We start from the raw sequence: 20,546 nt of genomic DNA on the forward strand, positions 1-20,546 counted from the left end.
GTAAAGACAGTAGTTAAACAGTGTAATCTCTCTTTTAGAAGTTAAGTTGTGATGATGTGTAATCAGTCTTTCAGTTTGGATGGAGACCCTGCTACTTCATGGCATCTTCACTGTTTATCCCTGTTACTGACTTTATGGATGTTTTAATGTTTAAAACATTCTCAAACTACAGTCTATTTCAGAGTAGCCACTTTTTAAAACTTACAGCTGGTTGATCTGATTTTTGGACACCACCGCGTCCTCGTCAAAGTAGGGCACCATCTTGGCCCCGCAGCAGGAGCAGAAGCTGACCGCCGACGAGCTGTCGGATCCGGACACCGCGCCGAGAGTCATGCCGGCAGAGAGAGAAGCGCAGAGAGGGAGGGTGCCAGGTGCTCTTGGTCCGGGAGAAAACTTTTTACTCCTCTCCCACGGCCATGGGATCTGACATTTCAAGTTGGCAAATAGCTTCCTTGGGTGTTGCTGATCTTAATACAGTGGTAAAATGACGAAGTATTCCGCGAAACAGTCACCGGAATAAATGAGATGTTTCCAAATAGCGATTCTGTCGCAACCTAAATAAAAACGGAAAGCCAAAAAAGTCTAGCACATTTTGCCGTTTGTACCGACAGTATGGTCTGTCTGACCAAAAATCCCTAAGAAAGCCGATGCAAGTCCCATCACAAATAAATGTCCGTACCGATTTCTAAACATTATCCATAGCCGTTAAAACAGACAGTATCCTCTGTCATGTACAGTGCTGAGGCATATGACTTGGGTCAAACTCTCACCGGAGAAGTCATTGGAGGGAGGAGCCGGAGACATGTGTTTTTGGGAAAAGTGGGGAGCCAGTGAGGATAACAGGGTAGTACGACCGCCCACACCAGCAGCCTTTCTGCATCGACACTTGCTGTAGCAGAGCAGTTTGTATACAAAGAGCTGGCACCATGCAGGTATTTCATCCAGCAGGCGATTAGACTGTTTAGTTCCTCCTGTCTCACTGAGGGAGTGCTTATCTGAAAATTCACTGCTTTCAGTGTTTGCTTAAAAACTGCTTGGTACTGCAAGGCACACGGCTGTTATATAATACTGCAGTTCAGACTATAGAGGTAATACATTTAAATAATGGCAAACCTTTAAAACCTGGATAGACATCACTTTTTGTGCTGCACTCACATACCTTCCACAAGTATTTAAACCTCTGAACACTGAGCAAATTGGTTTCATATATTTTGAAAACATGGGGGTGAAATGGCAATCAGCAACTTGGCAAAAAATGTCACACATATTGCAAGAAAGTAGTATATTTAGGAAATTATAATACACACACACACACACACATATATTCAAAGGGTTAATAATGTTGTAAATAGTTAGAATCAACTACTGTCCAACAGCTAATTGAGTGTCCTGGTACAACAGGGTCAATGGGGATGTGCTCAATAAGCTAATAAAATACAGTCAATTAGACCCACACTGGATTTTGGTTTGGCAGTGAGATCACTGTGAAGACTTCACTTGTCGGCTCTCCACCCTTTTTCTCAACACACATGACTTGTGGTTGAGTTACATAAGGAGCAAGAACAAATGAGACACAGTCTGAAGTTATCCAGACTGAGCTGTCGTAGCAGCAGGTCTGTAGTATCTAGGTACAGAGGACATATACCGGAGCCTGTGATGTCAAGAAAGTTTGGGGGAGAAACACATCTTCACATTAATGCCTAACAAACACTAGAAGACTTTGGAAACACTTTGAAAATACCTTTAAAAGACTAAAGTCTGACATCCTCTCATATCTAAAGACAACGTGACTTTCTAGTCTAACACTATAAGATTTTGCAAAGACTGAGGATATTGCAGGGTCAGTGTTTGCGAGATTACAGCTAGATTCCTTTTGATAAATAATTCCCATCCAAATTAACCAAACTCGATTTAAAAAGTATGACATAACAATTCCTAACATGTCCACAAAAACACATAATTCCAGAAACACAAGACACAAGGCATCACATGTAAACAATATTCTTGTTAATTCACCATCAATATTATCTATAATGATAAACCGTTTTTGTGTACAAACTCTACAGTTTGGATTTTGTGGCCTCAGCTTGCTACCAACCCATATGGTAGCTGCGCTATTATCATGGGAGGAGAGCATGGGAATGAAAGATGAACCGTTTCAAAAATAAAGATTTCTCACTAAAATAACGGCCGCTTAGTGGATCAGATGTACAGAAAATTAAACACTGACTTTTGTTCACTCTACAGCTCCACCAGTTTGTCCCCCTTTTCCAAAGTTCAAGAGAACATAGTGTTCATGTTCTTGTGCCTCCCAGGAGTCCACTTCATGTTTACTGTCTAACCGGTTTGCTGTTTTCTGTTTGGTGTCGGAGAAAGTGTACCTCTTGGTTGGTGACAATGTTCGAAAGATTGAATTCCAGAATTTGCATGACCCGAATCTAGAAACTTCAGATAATATTAAACATTTTTTTATTTTGTAGAATCAAGATGAGAGAGAGCCCAACTTAAGACAGCTTGGGCTGAGTTTTACAACCAACATATACCAAACAATCAAGATCAGGGGAGTGCACATCAACTCCAACATTGGACATTTTTCCATGACAGTGAAATCGTTGAAAAGTTATTTGGTGTAATGCTGGCATGAGGTGGTCTGAGGACATAAAGTATGAACTAACATACTGCATGCTGTGAGATGGACATAATGTTTTGCTTCATTTTATAGCTTATTAAACATTTATATTCTGCTGGCATGCCAACATGTTGGGCTGTATGTAAGCTGACAACAATTCGAAAAACACTGTAAAACTACAGCACCTCCATCATATTCACACCAGCTTGTGCCAAGAGTCTAAGAGCAAAACTAAAACATCTGTGGCAAAGGACCACCATGCAGAGAAGCAAAGATTTATCCTAATGTTTATCGAAGGCTCGCTTTATGTTTTGGCTGTTTTTCGGAGCAGAGCAGTTATCAGTTGAGATCTAACTGAGAAATAGGCCAATATTAAGTATACCGTTACACAACACACCTTTGGCTCAGTGTTCAAAACTTTTCAGCCCATTGTTATTCACTGTAATCTGCAGTGTGCTTGTGATCTGGGTCTGTGAACACCCCCGAGCTGTGAGGCTGCGGGGAAACTGTTGCTACTGATCATAGACTGACCATAGTGTTTGGAGGCTAAGGAGACTAAGGACGGATCCGAGTAATCATTTCGAGCTAAAAAATTTTAACAAATTCACATGCACTGTATCCAATCTGGCAAGCTTCATGTTTTCACAAGTAGGCCTACAGAGCAAAATGTCTGGCCAGTTGTAGGATTCCATTTCCTCCTCAAACTGCATGTTGTTTATGTTTATATGTTTAAAAAAAAAATTAATAACAGCCAAAGGTAGACAACTTGTAAAAGTTGGATTTTGTGTACACAGTGCATCAAATTCTATTAGTGTTTTGAAATTCAAGACCTCCTACATTTTTTTTCAACCATGTTAACATGTTGATATGGTGTTTTTTACATACCACAAGACATATTATCAGCAAAATTAGCCACCAACACCATGGCTGAGCATGTTCACCTCAAAACTACAGTGTACCAAATGACAGTCTCTAAAACACAGATTTAGACCTCCAGGGTTTGTTAGGTCACAAACCTAAGTAACCAATCACCTCAACTTGTGAAATGAGGGGTATCAGGGGAGAAGCAGGTGTAGCTGTACAAAGACATTTTGCAAGTTAAGTTTTACTATCACTTCAGCTTTTCAGAGCTGGCTATCAGGAACAAGGCTTTACTCTGGAAAAGAATCAAAAACTGTAAAACTAATTACAACATTGACCTCTTGACACTGAATGTAAAAAGTTATTTTTTCTCTTCATGACTAAATTGCGAGTCAGGAAAACGTTAAAAGGCTTGCAGGGGCGATATCACCCAGTTCCAATTTTCATATATGTGTGACATAGCATTAAACCTTTTTTTACACAATATACTTCAAGCAATGCTTCTGTAGTTTACATGTTCTGAACATTTTTGGGGAAAACATATTTTAAATATTCACCATAATAAATGATAGCATCAACTCTGGAGGATGTTATAAACTATTTCACTAATCGTATTAACAATGATTTACAACCAGACTTTACTTTTATCTTCATTGGACATTTTCAAACGGATAACAAATATGTGGCGAGTGACAGAGTATGGACTCCACGTGTTCTGTTTACATCACATATGAAACACACCTGCGCTCCTGCCGTCACACTAAGCTTTACTCCATCTCACCTTCCGAACAACTCTTGCATCACAAGGCAGGTCATCCAATGAGCTCTGAGAGCAACTGTGACCAGCAAACCCACACACACACACAGCGGCTCCCGAGCTCTTGTCATGTGGTTCTGTTTAGTGTCGTCAAATTTACCAGCACTCAGGGGGAACTCATTTGTCTATGGGCTGGTAACACGAGAGTCTGTTGTGGTTTTTAGCTGTGACCAAGACATGTTGCACAATCGCTGTCAACTACATGTCTTCCTGTGTCACTTGATAGGAATGGGCAGAAACCAGCAGTTCAAAGGTGCTGTTGTTAGTGAGTAGTGTATACTTCAAAGTGTGTGTTTTTGAGTCCCTGCAGAGTGAGCCTTATGACCCTGCTACCTCCTTGGTCAGTGCATAGAGCCAGCTGTTTACCAGATGCTGAGCTGGAGATGGGCTACTGTTAGCATACTGTTTCACAATAAAGCTATAAACTCTGCAGCGTGATATACTCTACCTTGAAACAAATACTAAAAAGCATCCCTCTTTCATTTTAAAATGCCTATCACACTAAAGGTAAAGACGTGTGATGGAACTGTAGCAGTGGCTAAAAACATGTGGCCTCTAAACCTTAAAACAAACATCATAAAGTATGTTTCAAGATGGAAAACAAAGCAAAGAACAGCTAAACTACAACGCCTTCAGTTCAAATGTTTACTGACTACTCAGCCCACTCGGTTGCGATAGGAGCACTTAACCTTGGAGAAACAAGGAGCACTTTCAACAGCCAGATAAGACAGACAAAGACGGACCTGTAAGCTGAAGTACAGTAACCGAACATGTACTGTGCTGCAGCTAAAAAGCAGCAGCTGAGGAATCTGTTCTTGGTTTTTAAACCCTACAGAGGGGTCTAATGCTGGGTAAAACACTTTACCATCTTTGTGTTGGGTTATTTTGTAAAATCCAATGACTGTATACAAAGTCAGACAATGCGCCTCCACTTCCTCCCACTGAATAAATTGATGCCGAAATAGAGTGCTGCAGGGATGCATTTGTTTATAGGTCAACACGGAAGTTAGCGTCGTAGCCCTGGTTCCCTTGACAAAAAGCCAATGATTTCCCAAAGGATTGTGCATTATTGCAAAAAAACAAGCTCTTTGACAAACACCAGCTCATGGTACTTACACAATCTTGACAGATGAGCATTACTTTTAGATTTTTGAGTGTAAATGTAATTGCAAGACATAACAAACTAATGTTAGGCTATCAACAAACTACACCAAGGTTGTATGACTTCAGCTTCGCCATTAAAATGAGGCTGTACAGCCATGTTTGGCATGATGATGCTCTGTGGTCTCATTTAGCCAATTGTTAGCAATCGCCATTTTAATAACACATAAAGGCTTCCAAATTTATGCATGGGATATTAACTGACATACCGTTTTTAGTAGAATAACACATACAAGTCTGTTAAGCTTTTGATAACCACAGGACTTATTTTAGGCATCTAACCAAAATCACGTTTTAAGAATCATTCCTACAGCACTCTGTATCCCAGACACGGCTGCCACTGATGTCCAGCACCCCAACTGGCACACACAGCTGTCAATGACAACAATAAATCCTCTTTTCATGCCATCAAATAACAATAAACAAAACTTATTAAAAAATGGGAAAATGTATTTGATGTGACTTTAAGTTTTTAGTTTGGCCCCCATGTCCCGTCTTCTAACACAGAGGGGGCGGGCTTTATGACTGCAGCCAGCCACCAGGAGGAGATCAAGGTTTTTTGGCTTCACTCTTGTGTAGCTGTCAAGTCGTCCATCATACATTTGTGGTATAATCCTATAGCCATACTATGGAAATACTACTTAGTCTAATTGGTGCAATATGCCAACATTACCAAATTTCATTTGGTATATGAAAAAATGAAAGGATTTACTTTGACTAATTTGTCACACAAAATACAACATTTTAGGAATCTTCATGAAATCTGTTGGAAAAATAACTATCACAGTTTGTGAACACAGTAGCTTTTGTGCCACATAACCTACATTTTGTGTATGAAACACTGCATGTATAACATTGTGCCCTGCATACATTGTGCTGGAAAACTGATATATATATGGCCATATAGGCCCTAATCCAGGACAGGGAGCATGTTATGTCTATGTTTAACTACTGTAGGAAGACAGGAGGCAGGTGTGATATCCACTGTTGTGTAAATGACAGAGGAACAACCTATGAACTCTAAGAGGCACGTCTCTACATGAGGAGATGGTGTTCAAACAGTGAGTGAACACAGATAGTGTTCTTTGGCTTGGTTTTTCAGTACAGCACCTTGCCCTTCTTGTTCTTATTAAATTCTTGGCCTGGTGAACCTGCTCTGCTTGTCTGCATCTGGGTCAGAGCTGATGAACAAGTCAATATCCGTGCAGGATCAGACTTGCACAACATATGATTCTGATCTGTGAAGTTTTATGTAAACTTTGGTAGTCTGCTGTTGTGAAGTAGTGGCTCATATGTTTTTTCACAACGTCATTCCTCCTGCCACCCAAATAGATTCTGCTGGACATTAAAATAAATTGAAAATTCAAAAGCAATATAAAACTTGATATTATTCCATGACTTGTACTGCATTCAATAAAAGGAAATGCTCTACAGCTGGGAGACAAAGAGAACAGCCAACGCCCCTTTTTCTCCTCACAGGCTTCTTCTCATCCACAGCTTGGTTTTGACCACTGTAGATACAATAAACTGACACACCTCAAACTAAGTTAGCAGTGGTGTTGCTTCATGAAGTCACTCTGCAAACCAGAAAAGAGAACTGAAAGCAAGAACTGTCCCTGACATTTGAAGTGGGTCATTACAGGTGTGCTTTAACAATACTGATGTTTAACTGCGCTTTAATCTTGTGATGCTGCAACCTTTGACAGCCATGCCATTGCACATGACATCCTTGCAGATAGTCACAAGATGGATTAGGAAGCAACTCTTTTGCTCAGCAGCCACAGCCGAACAAAATTCTCCAACCATTTTCAATCCATTTAAAGATTGATTTAGAACAGTACAAAAACTTTAAATGCATTTTTTTTAACTGTGAATTTAAAAAAAGAAAAGTTTCTCAGAGTCTGTCCTTGACAGTCAGCGTCAGTCCCGAGGCAACAGTGTGTGGCAGAGATTCATTATTGCACTGCAGTAACGTTATACTTCATTGGTGTGGTGCAGGGGGTACAGACAGCTGTTTGTGTCTGTCTCTATGAAAGATTTTGGCTGAGAGAAAGACAGAATAAGAGGGAGAGATATGGGGCGTGAGTAGTGCTGAGTAGTCAAGTGAATAACTGAAAGAGAAAAGACACAAAGACTCTGGAGAAGAGCAAGAAATCACGACAGAGTGGAAAATATTACTGCAATGCTAAAGCCAAAGCTTCCCTCGGTCTTAGTGGCTCCTGCACAATATATTGGCCCACACTGCTACTTGGATCCATATGTAGGGTGGGGACTTAATTGGACCTCAGCTCTTATGTAATATGCATTAGGGGTCACTCAGCAAGGCCCTTGGCTGCACCCTGCATGACTGTTTGAGTGTGTGTGTCGATCTGTGTTAATGCTGAGCAAATGTGAGCAAGGTAAATGGTAAAACAAGACTATAATGATGCTGACCGTATGGGGGATAAGCGGTGTGTGTGTGTGTGTGTGTGTGTGTGTGTGTGTGTGTGTGTGTGTGTGTGTGTGTGTGTGTGCGCGTGTGTGCATCCATGGGTATGACTTCACCAGCTGCTGCTGCTTTGTTGTATTACCTAACAGATAATTGGGACCACATGTTCTTCTTGGCACTATCGGGGTGTGTTTAAGGCTTGAAGGGGTGATATCACCCAGTTTCAATTTTCATACATGTGTGACATAGCATAAAATATTTTCGATTATGTTCTGCTTTGGGCTAACCTCCACCCTGTTCCAGGTTTCGTCACTATAGATACGCCACATGAGGCCTTTAGCTTATCTTGGGCCAGTTGCTGCAATCATGAAGTTAAATTATCATCTTATGGTGTGTATGGGGCTTCAGACCACTTTGTCCATATTTTGGTATTTTGATGGCATTTTAATGAAATTTGTTAGAAAACTAGACCACTGGCAGAGGAATAAGTGATCAGCTTTCGCGTTGCAAAAATTCACATGAAACAATAAAGGATAAAGTAAAATCCTTTTCTGTTTTGTTACATATCCATTAGTGTAGACAGCATAAGCACATTTCCACCACCCACCCTTACATGTCTCTGCTGCACCCGAATGTCCAAAAATAGTGAGCTTAGCTTCCATATGTAAGAAATAGTAAGACACTAGGCTTGGGTGGTCTTACAGTACACAGGGTATAGACCATTTCAAACGATAACATAAACATTCTTGATATTTCCTGAAGAAATTTTTTGCAGCGTATGTGAACGGCATCAGCTGAAGGAAGTATACATGGACCTGAGCTGTTGTATAGTAATGCAATTCAAGTGAAACAGTCTTTTTAGAAATCCTAAAGGTATGATTTTCTACTGTACTTAAAAATATACAGACATTCCTCTTTCTATTTAACTGATACGTATAATTGCAGTACGTGCCACCAGAAGTCAGTCTTTACTGGTGCAGCAGGTGGCTGAGTTGAGAAAGACGCCGACTGCGCATGGTGGGGATAACGTCACAGGACTAGTAAAGAGCTTTCAGACATGTTTTTAGTGATTGGGAAATAAATTATTGTATTTTAATTTAAGTGGTAACTTTGACAAATCTTGGCATCAGTTGTTTTAATTATGTATTATAAGTTGATTAGAGCTCATGATAGGATGTTAAACAGGTTGTAATTCCATCTCTACTGTCCATTTTATATTGCTGGGAAAACAAATTTCTCACCGAAACTGTATCATTCAAGTTTTTCAACAAAACTAAATTTTCCTTTTCTTGATGTCACATTTCAACACATCATGATGACGTTTTATCTGCCTTTGCCTAACAGTCATTTTACTGCGCTCACACTGAACACATCACAATGAAACCTTATGGAACTTCGGTTATTTAATTTACTAGCCGATTTTAACTTGAATTTCAACACTGGTTTACTATTTTCATCTGACGGTACTTGTTACAAAGTTTGGGTGTGCTTACCACTGCTGCTGTGAGTGGACGATGATGAAGACTATGTCACAGCAGCAGTAGACTGAGCTGAATGAGTATGGTTTTTTTCCCCCAAAGACAGTTCGAAGGTACTGCATTTAGGTTTAATTTGATGTAGTCTGATTTGAATGACGTGTCTCAACTCCAGATGTGACGTTACGTTATAGGACCCACGGGACTCGTTAGCAGTATCAATAAGCTCAAATGTTATTGATTTTCGGGTTTTGAAAAAAGCGGAACCGGGTCCTCAATAGAACTAGGTTTCGATCCCCATCCGTAGGGATGACAGGAGGAAATAATAGCAGATTTTCACAGAAGCTTAGTGAATTAAGGGCTTATTTCAACAAACCAGAGTTGGTGATTGTTGGAACAGTGTAAAGAATAACTTTGGCAGTTCTGTCCACTCTGAATGAAGTGTTTTGCGATGAGTTAAAAATGCAGTTAAACTAGTCTTAATTCAGTGAATAAAAGAAACTTTCAGCTCACACATCTCACAGTTTTTCCATTTTGTTTTGTCTTTATCCTCATATAAAATATACCCTGCTGAAAGTGAAAAAAATTATTCCACACAAACCTATGACACCACAAAAGTATTCTGTGACCAACTGATTTAATGAGCCATTCGCAGTTTCACTGTACCGGCCGTGTGTTCTTAGACTTGCATGGCTTAATCTTTGAGACAAGCATATGCTACTGGCAGGATCAACCAGGTAGCCCTCTGGCGAGGCGAGCGGGGTGGGGCGTGGAGCCTCTCCGCAGCGCACGCACGGGGGTGGGTGCTCTGTTAGCCGATGCATATTGCAGAATGACAGTTTCTTTATCCTGATAGTTAGGACACATTCTCCTGTTGTGTGAATGAGCTCAGGACTAAAGACTTTGACCCTCCTAACAACTCTAGACCAGCGGGAGCCTGACCAGCTTTTTTCAGATGCATTTGATTTTGCCAGGCAGGGTCTCAGTGGGCTCATGAGGTGTGACAGGGTCCAAGACATGCATGAATGAAACCTGAGAGTGATCCTGGCCAACAGCCAAAGCCCAAGGGTGAAGAATAAGAAAATGACGCAATGAAGAAGTTAAATCCCCTTCTGACAACCTAGAACTCCTCCTGCTTTGTAATAACAATGTTCAAAACTGAAACAGCACTGGTACCGACTGGCAGATTTCAGAGTCAGGCTGAAATATGTCTGAAAGATATTTGTCTTTTCAGAAATTTGCTGTGTACCATACACCATTGTCAGATAAATAAACTGACAACAACTGTTTAATGACGCCATGCATTGAAGACAAAAGTCACTCCTGCTTTCTTTCTTCATGCCACACAAGTTTAAAGAAAACACTGTTTCAATCCTACTTAGATCTCAGTCAGGTCAAAATTATTGACCCAATTTAACCACATATCTGATGGCTACAGTCTCCTGACAGGAAGACAACGTTTCACTCAGACCAGTCCTTCAGTCTGCCCTGGTCTCACACAGCAAGATATAAACAGTCCAGTCTGTCTTAGCTCAGCTTAACACTGCAGGAATATGTCCGCTAAGTCTTACTGCAGTGTCTCATTACCTGCTGTATTAAACAGTGCCAACGGTAATAACAAGTCATAACCTAAAAATATGAGTTACTACCGATAACATATATTAAAAGCTAGACACAAAATAAATCAAATGACAAAGCTAGACTGTTTAGACTGCACTTCAAAGCTTAGATTAGTCCACAAGAGTCCCTTACAGTGTCTATTAAAGATGGCAAAGCTGTATAGACTTTGATAATCTGCTCCCTGTATCATGATTGTGTAATACTGTCTCAATGGGCAGACTAGGATGAAAGGATAACACTTAAAACGTGATAATAGACTATGTGAGCTTCAGCACAGTAAAAAAAAGTTTCTATGTTTCACAGTAGCTGGCTACAGGCAAAAACTAAGTCAAACACACACACAAACATAAAGCCCATGTGTTCAGCTTGTCCCACATTAAGTCTATTAATTTCATTTAAATTCTCTAAGGCCAGGATACAGCACAATGACGAAGGCACATGAGTCATCAAAACAAAAGGACATTACCAGTGCTGACGCCCTTGTGTTCTATAAAGATACAGATACGCACATCAAAAGCAAATCATCTACTCCACCACAACCACCTGGTACAATTATGCAAATCAGCCTCATCCTATGACATCAGTGGACTGACCAAATATTGACAGAAGTACTCACAAAGACATTTGTTTTCCACATGAAAAACTACTTTAAAAAACAACTTAAATATATACCATGCAGGATTCTCCTACAAAAACAATACATAGACTCACACAGAAGTAATCCCTCTCAGTTTCAATCATCATTTATGACCCACTTAAAGTGTATGGTGGTGTAGTTTTCTGCAGACATGCTGCCCTTGACCTATATTTTCTTAATATCTTCTTATTTTCTTTGTTCAGGATGTTTATGGGTGTGTATCCACAGCAAGTAGGTGAGGTCGGGACCTTATAAAAAGCTAGCGACCAGGTGCCAGAACCTCAGCAACAGGCATACAAGAGAAACAGCACCGAAAAAATGCAAATATAGCTAGGCGACACACCAAATGAGAGTGAATCTGTGGTTGGCTTTTACCTTCAGTTTCCCTGGTGTGCATGTTTGCAATCATTAACCAACAAGCCTACAAAGTATACCTTAAAAACTATTGTTACCACAGCGATTGGTGCCAACAGGCTCAATTCTCAAATAGCATTCAGTACTCTCGTGTGAAATGTGCAGTGTTTTCATACACAAAAATGAAGAGATTAGTTCCTGAATTACATCAGTTAGTTGAATGAGAATTTATCTTTTTTTAAAAGCTTCAATAGCTTTTGCATATTGTATTTCCTCTGTGACATTGACTGTGCTTATTGAACAAAGTACTATGAAGAAAAGTACAAAACAACAATGTGAAACTGGTGAATAAATACTTTTTTTAGCAACTGTGTTTGTCTGACAGACATTTTGATAGATACTATTCACTACTGGGAAACATAATTTCATTTATTTGTTACAGTCATGGTTTCAGTAAAGATAAAGGGAATTTTCATTTTGGTGGCATTGATGATAAACTGGTTTTATTTTGACACATAGGCTGGCCTTTTGCAGATCAAATGAAGTATTGAGCTGCAGAACTGTAACAGCAAATGTGATTCAGTAATTGAAGAAACACTGTAAATCTGATGCACCGCCTCCCCCTAGTGGCTTTAATCTCAGTTTACAGTTTCTAGTGACTACTGAATGACAGTGTGAGAAAGAACTGAGTTATTCCAGGAGTATGACAAAACAGGAAGTGGTCTCACCTCCTGGGCTGGGAGCGACGGTCATCCTCACCACTGCCCGATTCCTAGAGAGAGAATTAGAAGGAAAAAAATGGAAATGAATATTCAACACCCATGTCACTTCACATCAGTCCTGTACCAGCAACTAGCATTTCAGAAAGGACACACTGCATCATGTTGACCAGAGAGACTTTGGAGGTTATTTGCATCACACGCTGAGTCAGACTCAATTAACCTTGTGTTAAAAGAGTCTTAAATTGGCTGGCGGCGAGGGAGGCTGCATGAAGCCTTTCATCTGTGACTTCAGTTACGAGGCAGGACCAGTGTGGTATTTTAACTGAGGCTCAGAGCAGGGACCAGGGATAAGACTGAAACAGACTGAGTGTCCATGCCCTCCCCTCTCTGTCTCTCTTTTTCCAAATTGCAATCATCCTCCCCCACCACTGCAACCAGCACAGTTTGGCACACACACACATACACAATTTTAATCCCAGCCTGTTTCCGTAATCCCTCACAAAACTCAGGGAACTTTGTCTTTGGCATCAATCTGTCAATCCTGGCTACTACACAGGCCAAAACATGCACACACACACAAACCCACTGATACATACAGTATGGATGGACACACAAGGATACACATAGACATGGAACACTAAACAATAATTACATTTTTTCTTTCTTTCTTTCTTTTGCTAATACTAGTGCTGATGAATGATGATGATGCACAATGATGGATGAAGAAGATTAGGTGGAGAGGTCAGGAGGTGCAGAAGCTTGAGGAGGAAGGATGGAGTTTTCATCTATTCCTGTGTCTGCTTCCACAGATGTGATTAGGCCTGGAGAGGCAGCTGGCAGAATGATGCTCTCTGCATCAGCAGCCTAACAGCCTGCCTTCAAGGCAAAATATGGTGACACAGGAGAAACAGGAGCCCATGCATGCACTCAAACACACCCTGCACACACACACACACACTCGACAAAATGCATAGCTCAGCAGATTTCAAAGGCAAAATGTGATACTGGTATACCATTACACCACTCACACAAACATTACTGATAAATGTAAGGGCTGTATAATATGTGATTAAAACAACATACCATAGTAAGCCAAGCCATGGCTGTGATATAATGTACAGGCTAATCTCCATGGTTACCACACGACTGCACAGATGTGTAGGGAGTGGTCTTATAGCCAATGAGAACAGGGGATTTGGTGTGCTGCTAGGCAGATTACACCACCACTGTAGGGTGGCTATTCCCCACTGTGCTGAAGTCAAATTCTATCTGTATTAATTGATGGGTCAATAATATGAAACCTGTGTTTCATTTGCCCAAGCCCTGATAAAGGTTTAGGAGGCAGCATACAGGAAAACACCCATCACAGACATGCTGAAGTAGCAATGGCATTCCAGCTGTGTCTCTCATGACTGTTCATCTTTCTCTCTACAGCTCACTCCCAGCTCTTTCCTCCATACATTGGCTCTGCTGTCCCTATCCCAGCCCCCTTTCCCCACTCAGCATCTCACAAGAGCGCTCACATGCCCGCTTCCCATCAGGAATGGGTCTCATGACAAGCAGCTGGTAACCTCGGCCTGGGATCCGACACTCCCTCAAAGCTACAAACCCTCACTGGGTCTCAGAATTATAAATGCAGCTTATATCATAATTCACTCGCGCTATTTCTTTTGATCTGGCACAGACTGGTCAAGATTCTAATGGACATGTGTCCAAATGTCTCAAACTCCATAATCTAACATTTATGACAAGCTCTGAACAGTAATATCATCATCTGCAGCCATTTTAATAATGTTTTCAGGTTATATAAATATGGTGTTTTTCTTGAGGCTTTTTTTGAACCCCCCCCCCAGTTCTAAAATCGTCCTCCAGCCGTTAAATGATTTTTGACGTCTTTTGACCATCTCTCTGCTGGGGATTTTCTTAATCCATTCTCCATAATTTTGCATAGCTGTCCCACATGATTCTCCATCAAACTGGCCCTGATACCTGGTATACAGTCAGTCTCTGTAAAACACTAATGTTAAATTAAGCTGCATGTGGCTTAACTCCTGTCATGTTGTGTTAAGGATCTTCAGCCACAAGATATGTCTTTTAAGAAGGCAGTCTGATGGACGAACGCACATCAGCCCCTACAAATATCACTGTGACCAATGTATCATATTCCTGCGCAAAGGACAACGTCTTATCTATGGCAGCCACACCATCACCCGGCCTGGGTCTGTGTCAAGAGTCTGAAGCTAGACATGGAAAACCTCAAAGTGTCATGGGGGATAAGAGAACTGCCCCACTGCGTCCAACAGAGTCTCAAAGGCCTGTCACACTAACCTGCTTTACAGGCAGCCCCTCTCCATTCACTGTCACTCTACTAACCAGCGATAATGGTTCATAATTTGTAGATGTGGTGTGTGGATATTTGGACACAGGCAGAGAACAGCATACTCCAGGTGTACAGTCATAGTTTAACTAGGGGTGTGCCATATTACAGCATTGACAATAATATCATTTTACTATGATAAAAAAAAAATCATATTGAGATTATGGCAATAACGACATCATACAGTTATGTATGGCAACAACAAACATGGCTAAAAGCAAAAAAAAAAAAAAAAAAAAGCGTGACTAAAAGCAAAACTGCTACTTCTAAAAGGTACATTTACATACATCTTCAGGTATTTGGGACACGAACAATTTGTGGTTGCCTTTATTTTGTTGTACAGATTACATGTTATGAAGAATCTAGGTTGGTGTTGTTGTTTACAAACTAAAGAAATTAAAGCCCATTTGTGATTACTTTTTACGGCATATTTGCAGCGAAATTTTTACTTTTATGTTGACATATACAACTTTAAAGTTCATTTTGGTGCAGTCGTTTTTTAAATGAATGGTGATATACTGTTCGGTGTTTTGTCATATCTTCACAAATATCGTAATAGCCAAAATACCCCGAAATATCGTGATACTAATCTAAGGCCATGTGCAAATCAATAATAACCGCAAATTCAAGCAGCAAGTCAAAGAAGTTTTAGTTTGTCTGACGGTTCCTCTGAATTATTTTGGGCTTTCGGGCAGGACGTGAGTTAGCAAAAGAGCTCTAACTGCTAACATCATCTTACTAAGTTAGTTTGCAAAAAACTTAACACCTTTTGTATGAAACCGAGACAGTTTAGTTAACTTTGCGCAGAGCTAAATAACTTGGAAAAGAAACGTGCATTCCTCTGCGGGACTGTGAGAGGTTACTTTGGGTTACAGTGTGATGCTAACAGCTAAGTTAGCCACCCTGGTACATTTACCCGAGCAGTAAAAACTGGGCTAACGGTAGTCTCCCCGTGACATACTAACGAACAACGAAACTGAGCCAAAATGTCACACCGGTTCACGGATACTTACAGACACAGAGGGGCTGGAGGTAGTGCTCGGTGTCGGTGACCGCTGGACGGTGACCAGCGCCATCCCGGCTGCTGCTGCTCAGACCTCGGTCACCTCGGAGAGTGAAACACCGGAATACCAGGCATTATTTTGGAGCAGGAACTACAGTACACCGAGCTCCCGATGCTGTTTCCCCGCTCGTTGCTGAGTAAGTTGCCCCGCTGGCGTAAAGTTAAACAGAATCAGTAAGCACATCCGGCCTTGACTTTTTTCAAAATAAAAGTTTGCATTCGGGAAGCGCTGAAGTGAACTTTTTTAAATTCGGTATATAATCCAGTTAGGAACCGCAGATTGCATTTGAAACATTTCAAACCAGAACCATAAACGCATATATCTCCAGTCAAATGAAATAGAGGAATGAAACAGCCTAAAACCAAATGACAACATTTTGGCGGGCGCAACATGATAAAAAAAAAAGTAAAATAAAATAAAAATAAACCATGGGCAGCAAGGACAATTACTTAACCCTTTAAACTGTGAGCAAATTCATGTGATTTATTTTGCAAACATTGGGGAGAAGGCCACGTGCAACTCGATAAGACCTGGCCCAAAAATCAGTAAAAAATTTGTAAACAGTTACAGGAAAATTAGCTGAAAATAATCAATAAAATTAAACAAATAAAAGCAAAAAGAAAACGATCTGAAAAATTATTGAGAAAAGACTGCATTTTTTGTAGCATAACTTATTTATTTATTTATTCATTTAAAGGGACAATTTTCCCATTGTCGTTTTGCAGCGGTCTTTTACTTTGACAGACAGATCTCATGGTTTTCCAAAGTTTTCCAGTTAGCTTAACAAGCGTGTAAAGGCTGCCTTGCCGGTTATAAGCGCATGCGCAATAGCTACCAGCTGTCAGGCGGGTTTACTGATTAATACTACACTCCCATTCATGCAAAGGTCACCACCAATCGATCGATTGAACTGAAAATGATACAGATCAAAACGGTCTAGTCTACTAAATTGCAACTGTAGCTTGTGTGTGTGTGTGTGTGTGTGTGTGTGTGTGTGTGTGTGTGCGCGCGTGTGTTTTGTATTAGATAGGTGACATATAGCATCATGAATAATGCATTAGTGTGTTCTGTTCCTACACAGGATCTGGCACACAGGAGAAGACCAGCTGACCTTATGTCTCTGTACCTCCATGTTTTTCAGTTACCCACCCTCTCCTGGGAGATGAGATGTGGGGGGTGGGGGCAGGGGGAAGTGTGTGTGTGTGTGTGTGTGTGTGTGTGTGTGTGTGTAGGGTGATGGTGAAAGTCAGGGGAGGTTCATGAGGAGAAAAACAGGTGATAGATGGTAGGAGATACACAGCACCTTTAACGCAATCCACATCACAAGGAAGCTTCACATCACAAGACCTTTCCCCTGACTTTTCATGGTCACAGCATTTTATTGAAAGAGCAAATATTGTTGTGAGTGTTGGGGACAGAGGGAAAGGTGTGGATGGGTGGAAGGTCTATGAGGCTTATTTTGATTCACTCAATTGCATTATCTGGGTCACTGCTTCCTCCTCCTCCTCCCTCTGTCCGTCTCAGTTCCCCTCCTCCATCTTCTTCTCCTTCTTTCCTTTTTATTGATCAGTCAATAAGCTTGTGTTAAGAACAAGGGAAGCAAAATAAAAAGAGAGACAAAATAAGGTAAAATAAAACTGAAACTGATGGAAAGGTGCTCAGATTGTTAAACAGTAATTTCATTGGATTTGAGGAGTATGGAGATGAAAACACTGTGAAAAAAATGCCCTCAAAATCAACAGTGAAGTGCTGTAAATCATAAAATTGTAAATAGAAAACAAAATGAAACATTGTTCAATTTAAAGTCATATTTTGTAAAGCACCAAAAAACTCTTAATTTTTAAAAAAAAAATAAGAGTATGTTAAAAGTTTAAAGAGAAAACTGTAATACAAAAGAAATTAGTACAATTTTGTTCAAATTACACCATGGCTGTTACAATACTGTTTTTGCTCAGGTAGATTTTACATTTTACAAATTTGTATGTTATGATTTACACATAAATATTTTCCCTACAAATGGATTTTACAATGAATTTTAAAACATTTGAGTGTTACCTTTCAACGTCCCTCACAACTTGAACCTTCCTATTAATGTTCACACTAAACAATTAAATAACAAAATGTTTTGGCATATACATATATATATATATATATATATATATATATATATATATATTATATATATATATATATATATATATATATATATATATATATATATATATGCTTTACCACATCTGGCTCTAAGGTTTTTACAGATAAGGTGACTTTTAAAAAATGTTTACATTAACAGTAAAACAACAAAATCTTTTACAGTGGGTGGTAGAAAGAATGAGCGGAGACGGATCAAATAAAGTGAAAAATCATATGATAAAAATGATTGCAAATAAAGGAGTGACAGGATGATAGATGACTTGTCTTTCCCACATCTTCCCCCACTATATATCCATCTGCGCAGTTTGGGTGTGGCCCATTAGGTCTTGTACTCTGTATGCATGTGTGTGAACAAGCACCCATGCATATAAATCTACTTTTCAGATATATTATAAAGAAACTGTGTATTTGTGTGCATAACATTTCAACTGTAGGTAGAGCTCATGTCTACCGTCTTGGCTGATAACACAATAGCCAAACCACACCGATTAGAACAAGGTGGTTGACAAAAGAGCAGATGAAGAGAGAGTTGTGAAGAGGGGAAAAAAGATTAAAAGAGACAAAATAGTTCCTGTGCAGACAGGTAACCACAAGAGGCGGGGAGAGACTGAGAAAGTGAGTGTGTAGGAGCAAACAAGATTAGGATTAGAGAAGAGGATGATTCTACTTCAGGGACTTAGTGTCAAGACAGAGACAGTAGGACTAAAGACAATCCTCCTTGTAATTAAAGCTCTACTATCCCCAAGAGATTGCATCAGACACTAGTGTATGTGTGTGTGTGTGTGTGTGTGTGTGTGAAAGAGGTTGATGAAATTGTTGTGTGTTAAAGAGTGCGTGTGTTTGAAAAGTAAAAGAGCAAAACAATAGACAGATGCCATTTTGACCCCATTTTGCCACTTGCCCATTACATTTAATGTGATTAATTGTTGTGTAAATTCACAATGAAACTCTAGTATTTAACTCTTTGAAACCTGGAGTGACATCGGCTGTCTTGCGCTTCATTCAGATGCATTTCACAAGCTGTTTAACCCTTTTACACCTAAGCAAATTGGTATGATTTCTTTGATTAAAAAAAAAACATGGGTAAAAAGGGTGGCATGAAACGTCCCACAAATTTCCAGAAAATCGTAAAAAGTGACATAAGAATGACCTCAACATTAGTTAGAAAAAAGGCAGGGGGCTAGAAAAATATTTTTAAAAAACTGTCCAATGAAAAATGTGCAGAAAATTATACCTTTAATTACTTTGATTTTAAATTTAAAATTATGTTACCTGGGAAAGAAGTGCATTTTAAAACTATATTTCAGGTGTTTTTTTAAAAAAAAAATGTTTCCATGTTATATATTTATTTTTCTTTTCTTTTTTTGTTAACTACTTCTTTTCCCTTTCGGATTATTTTCAGATGATTTTCTTTTTTGTGACAAATCTACAACAATTGATTCACTGACATGTCCCATTTTTCATTAATACATCCATTTAATCATTTTTTTCATCCAGTCTTGTGCGTTTTTTGCCACAGACAACAGATGTCTGCAGGGTTCCCCTTGCATCTTCAGTCCACACCCTGAGCTCCTCACTCTCCTCCTCTTTATGGAGCGTCAGTCCCCCCAGTGGTCAGCTTTCATCAAACACATCCTCTGATTCTAATAACACGATCAAACCAACAGGGGGGGATATGACACCATTAAAATCAACTGACACTGGAGGCTGGGATCTTGGTTTACAAAGCTCTTAATAGTAGATGGAAGAATCAAACACTGGTCATTACAGTAGATTAGATGTTAAAATGTGATTTAATTAGTCTTATTAAATTATTCTCTATTTTTTCTGTGTCAACAAGTTCTGTGGCAACATATTTTTATATTTTTTTACATGACAAGTAGGCAGTGTTTCAGAAATCATAGCTGATGTAAGGTGTTCAGGAAGAAATATATGGAGTAACTTTAGTGTCCCGTAAGCTTGGGCAAACTCTCTAGATAGAATAAGATGTACTTGGTTTTAATTGGCAGCACAACTTTAAAGTTATATGTTTATATACCCGATTTAATCACAGCTTTTACTTACATGGTGACCAGAGCTTTAGGCTGCAGTAAGGACTAGATGAAATCAACTATCACAATATTTTTCACCAAAAACACGAAGTGAGGTTGACTACTGGTGCTTTTACAAAATATTTACACCATAAGATTTTGTGATAAATGATCATTAGTAATGTGGCTATGGGGCTAAAGGTGAATAATAAAACAG

General features: G+C 39.7%; 1 protein-coding gene across 2 annotated transcripts in view; it reads right to left on the minus strand.

Moving 5' to 3' along the window:
- ssh2a (slingshot protein phosphatase 2a) overlaps window positions 1–16,253 on the minus strand; it is a 34,698-nt gene extending 18,445 nt beyond the window's left edge. Inside the window, exons 1-2 of one of the 2 annotated variants that reach the window (XM_042486334.1) lie at window positions 16,095–16,253; window positions 12,711–12,754 (exon numbers count right to left, since the gene is read on the minus strand). In XM_042486334.1, coding sequence (XP_042342268.1) covers window positions 12,711–12,754; window positions 16,095–16,157 — 107 coding nt within the window. In that variant the 5' untranslated portion in view covers window positions 16,158–16,253. Of the gene's footprint in view, window positions 1–205; window positions 739–12,710; window positions 12,755–16,094 lie in introns of those variants that run through there. The other variant, XM_042486333.1, reaches the window with a different exon arrangement.
- Between the last annotated feature and the right edge of the window lie 4,293 nt (window positions 16,254–20,546).

Source organism: Plectropomus leopardus, chromosome 5 (assembly GCF_008729295.1).
Source record: "Plectropomus leopardus isolate mb chromosome 5, YSFRI_Pleo_2.0, whole genome shotgun sequence".
NCBI classification, from domain to species: Eukaryota; Metazoa; Chordata; class Actinopteri; order Perciformes; family Serranidae; genus Plectropomus; species Plectropomus leopardus.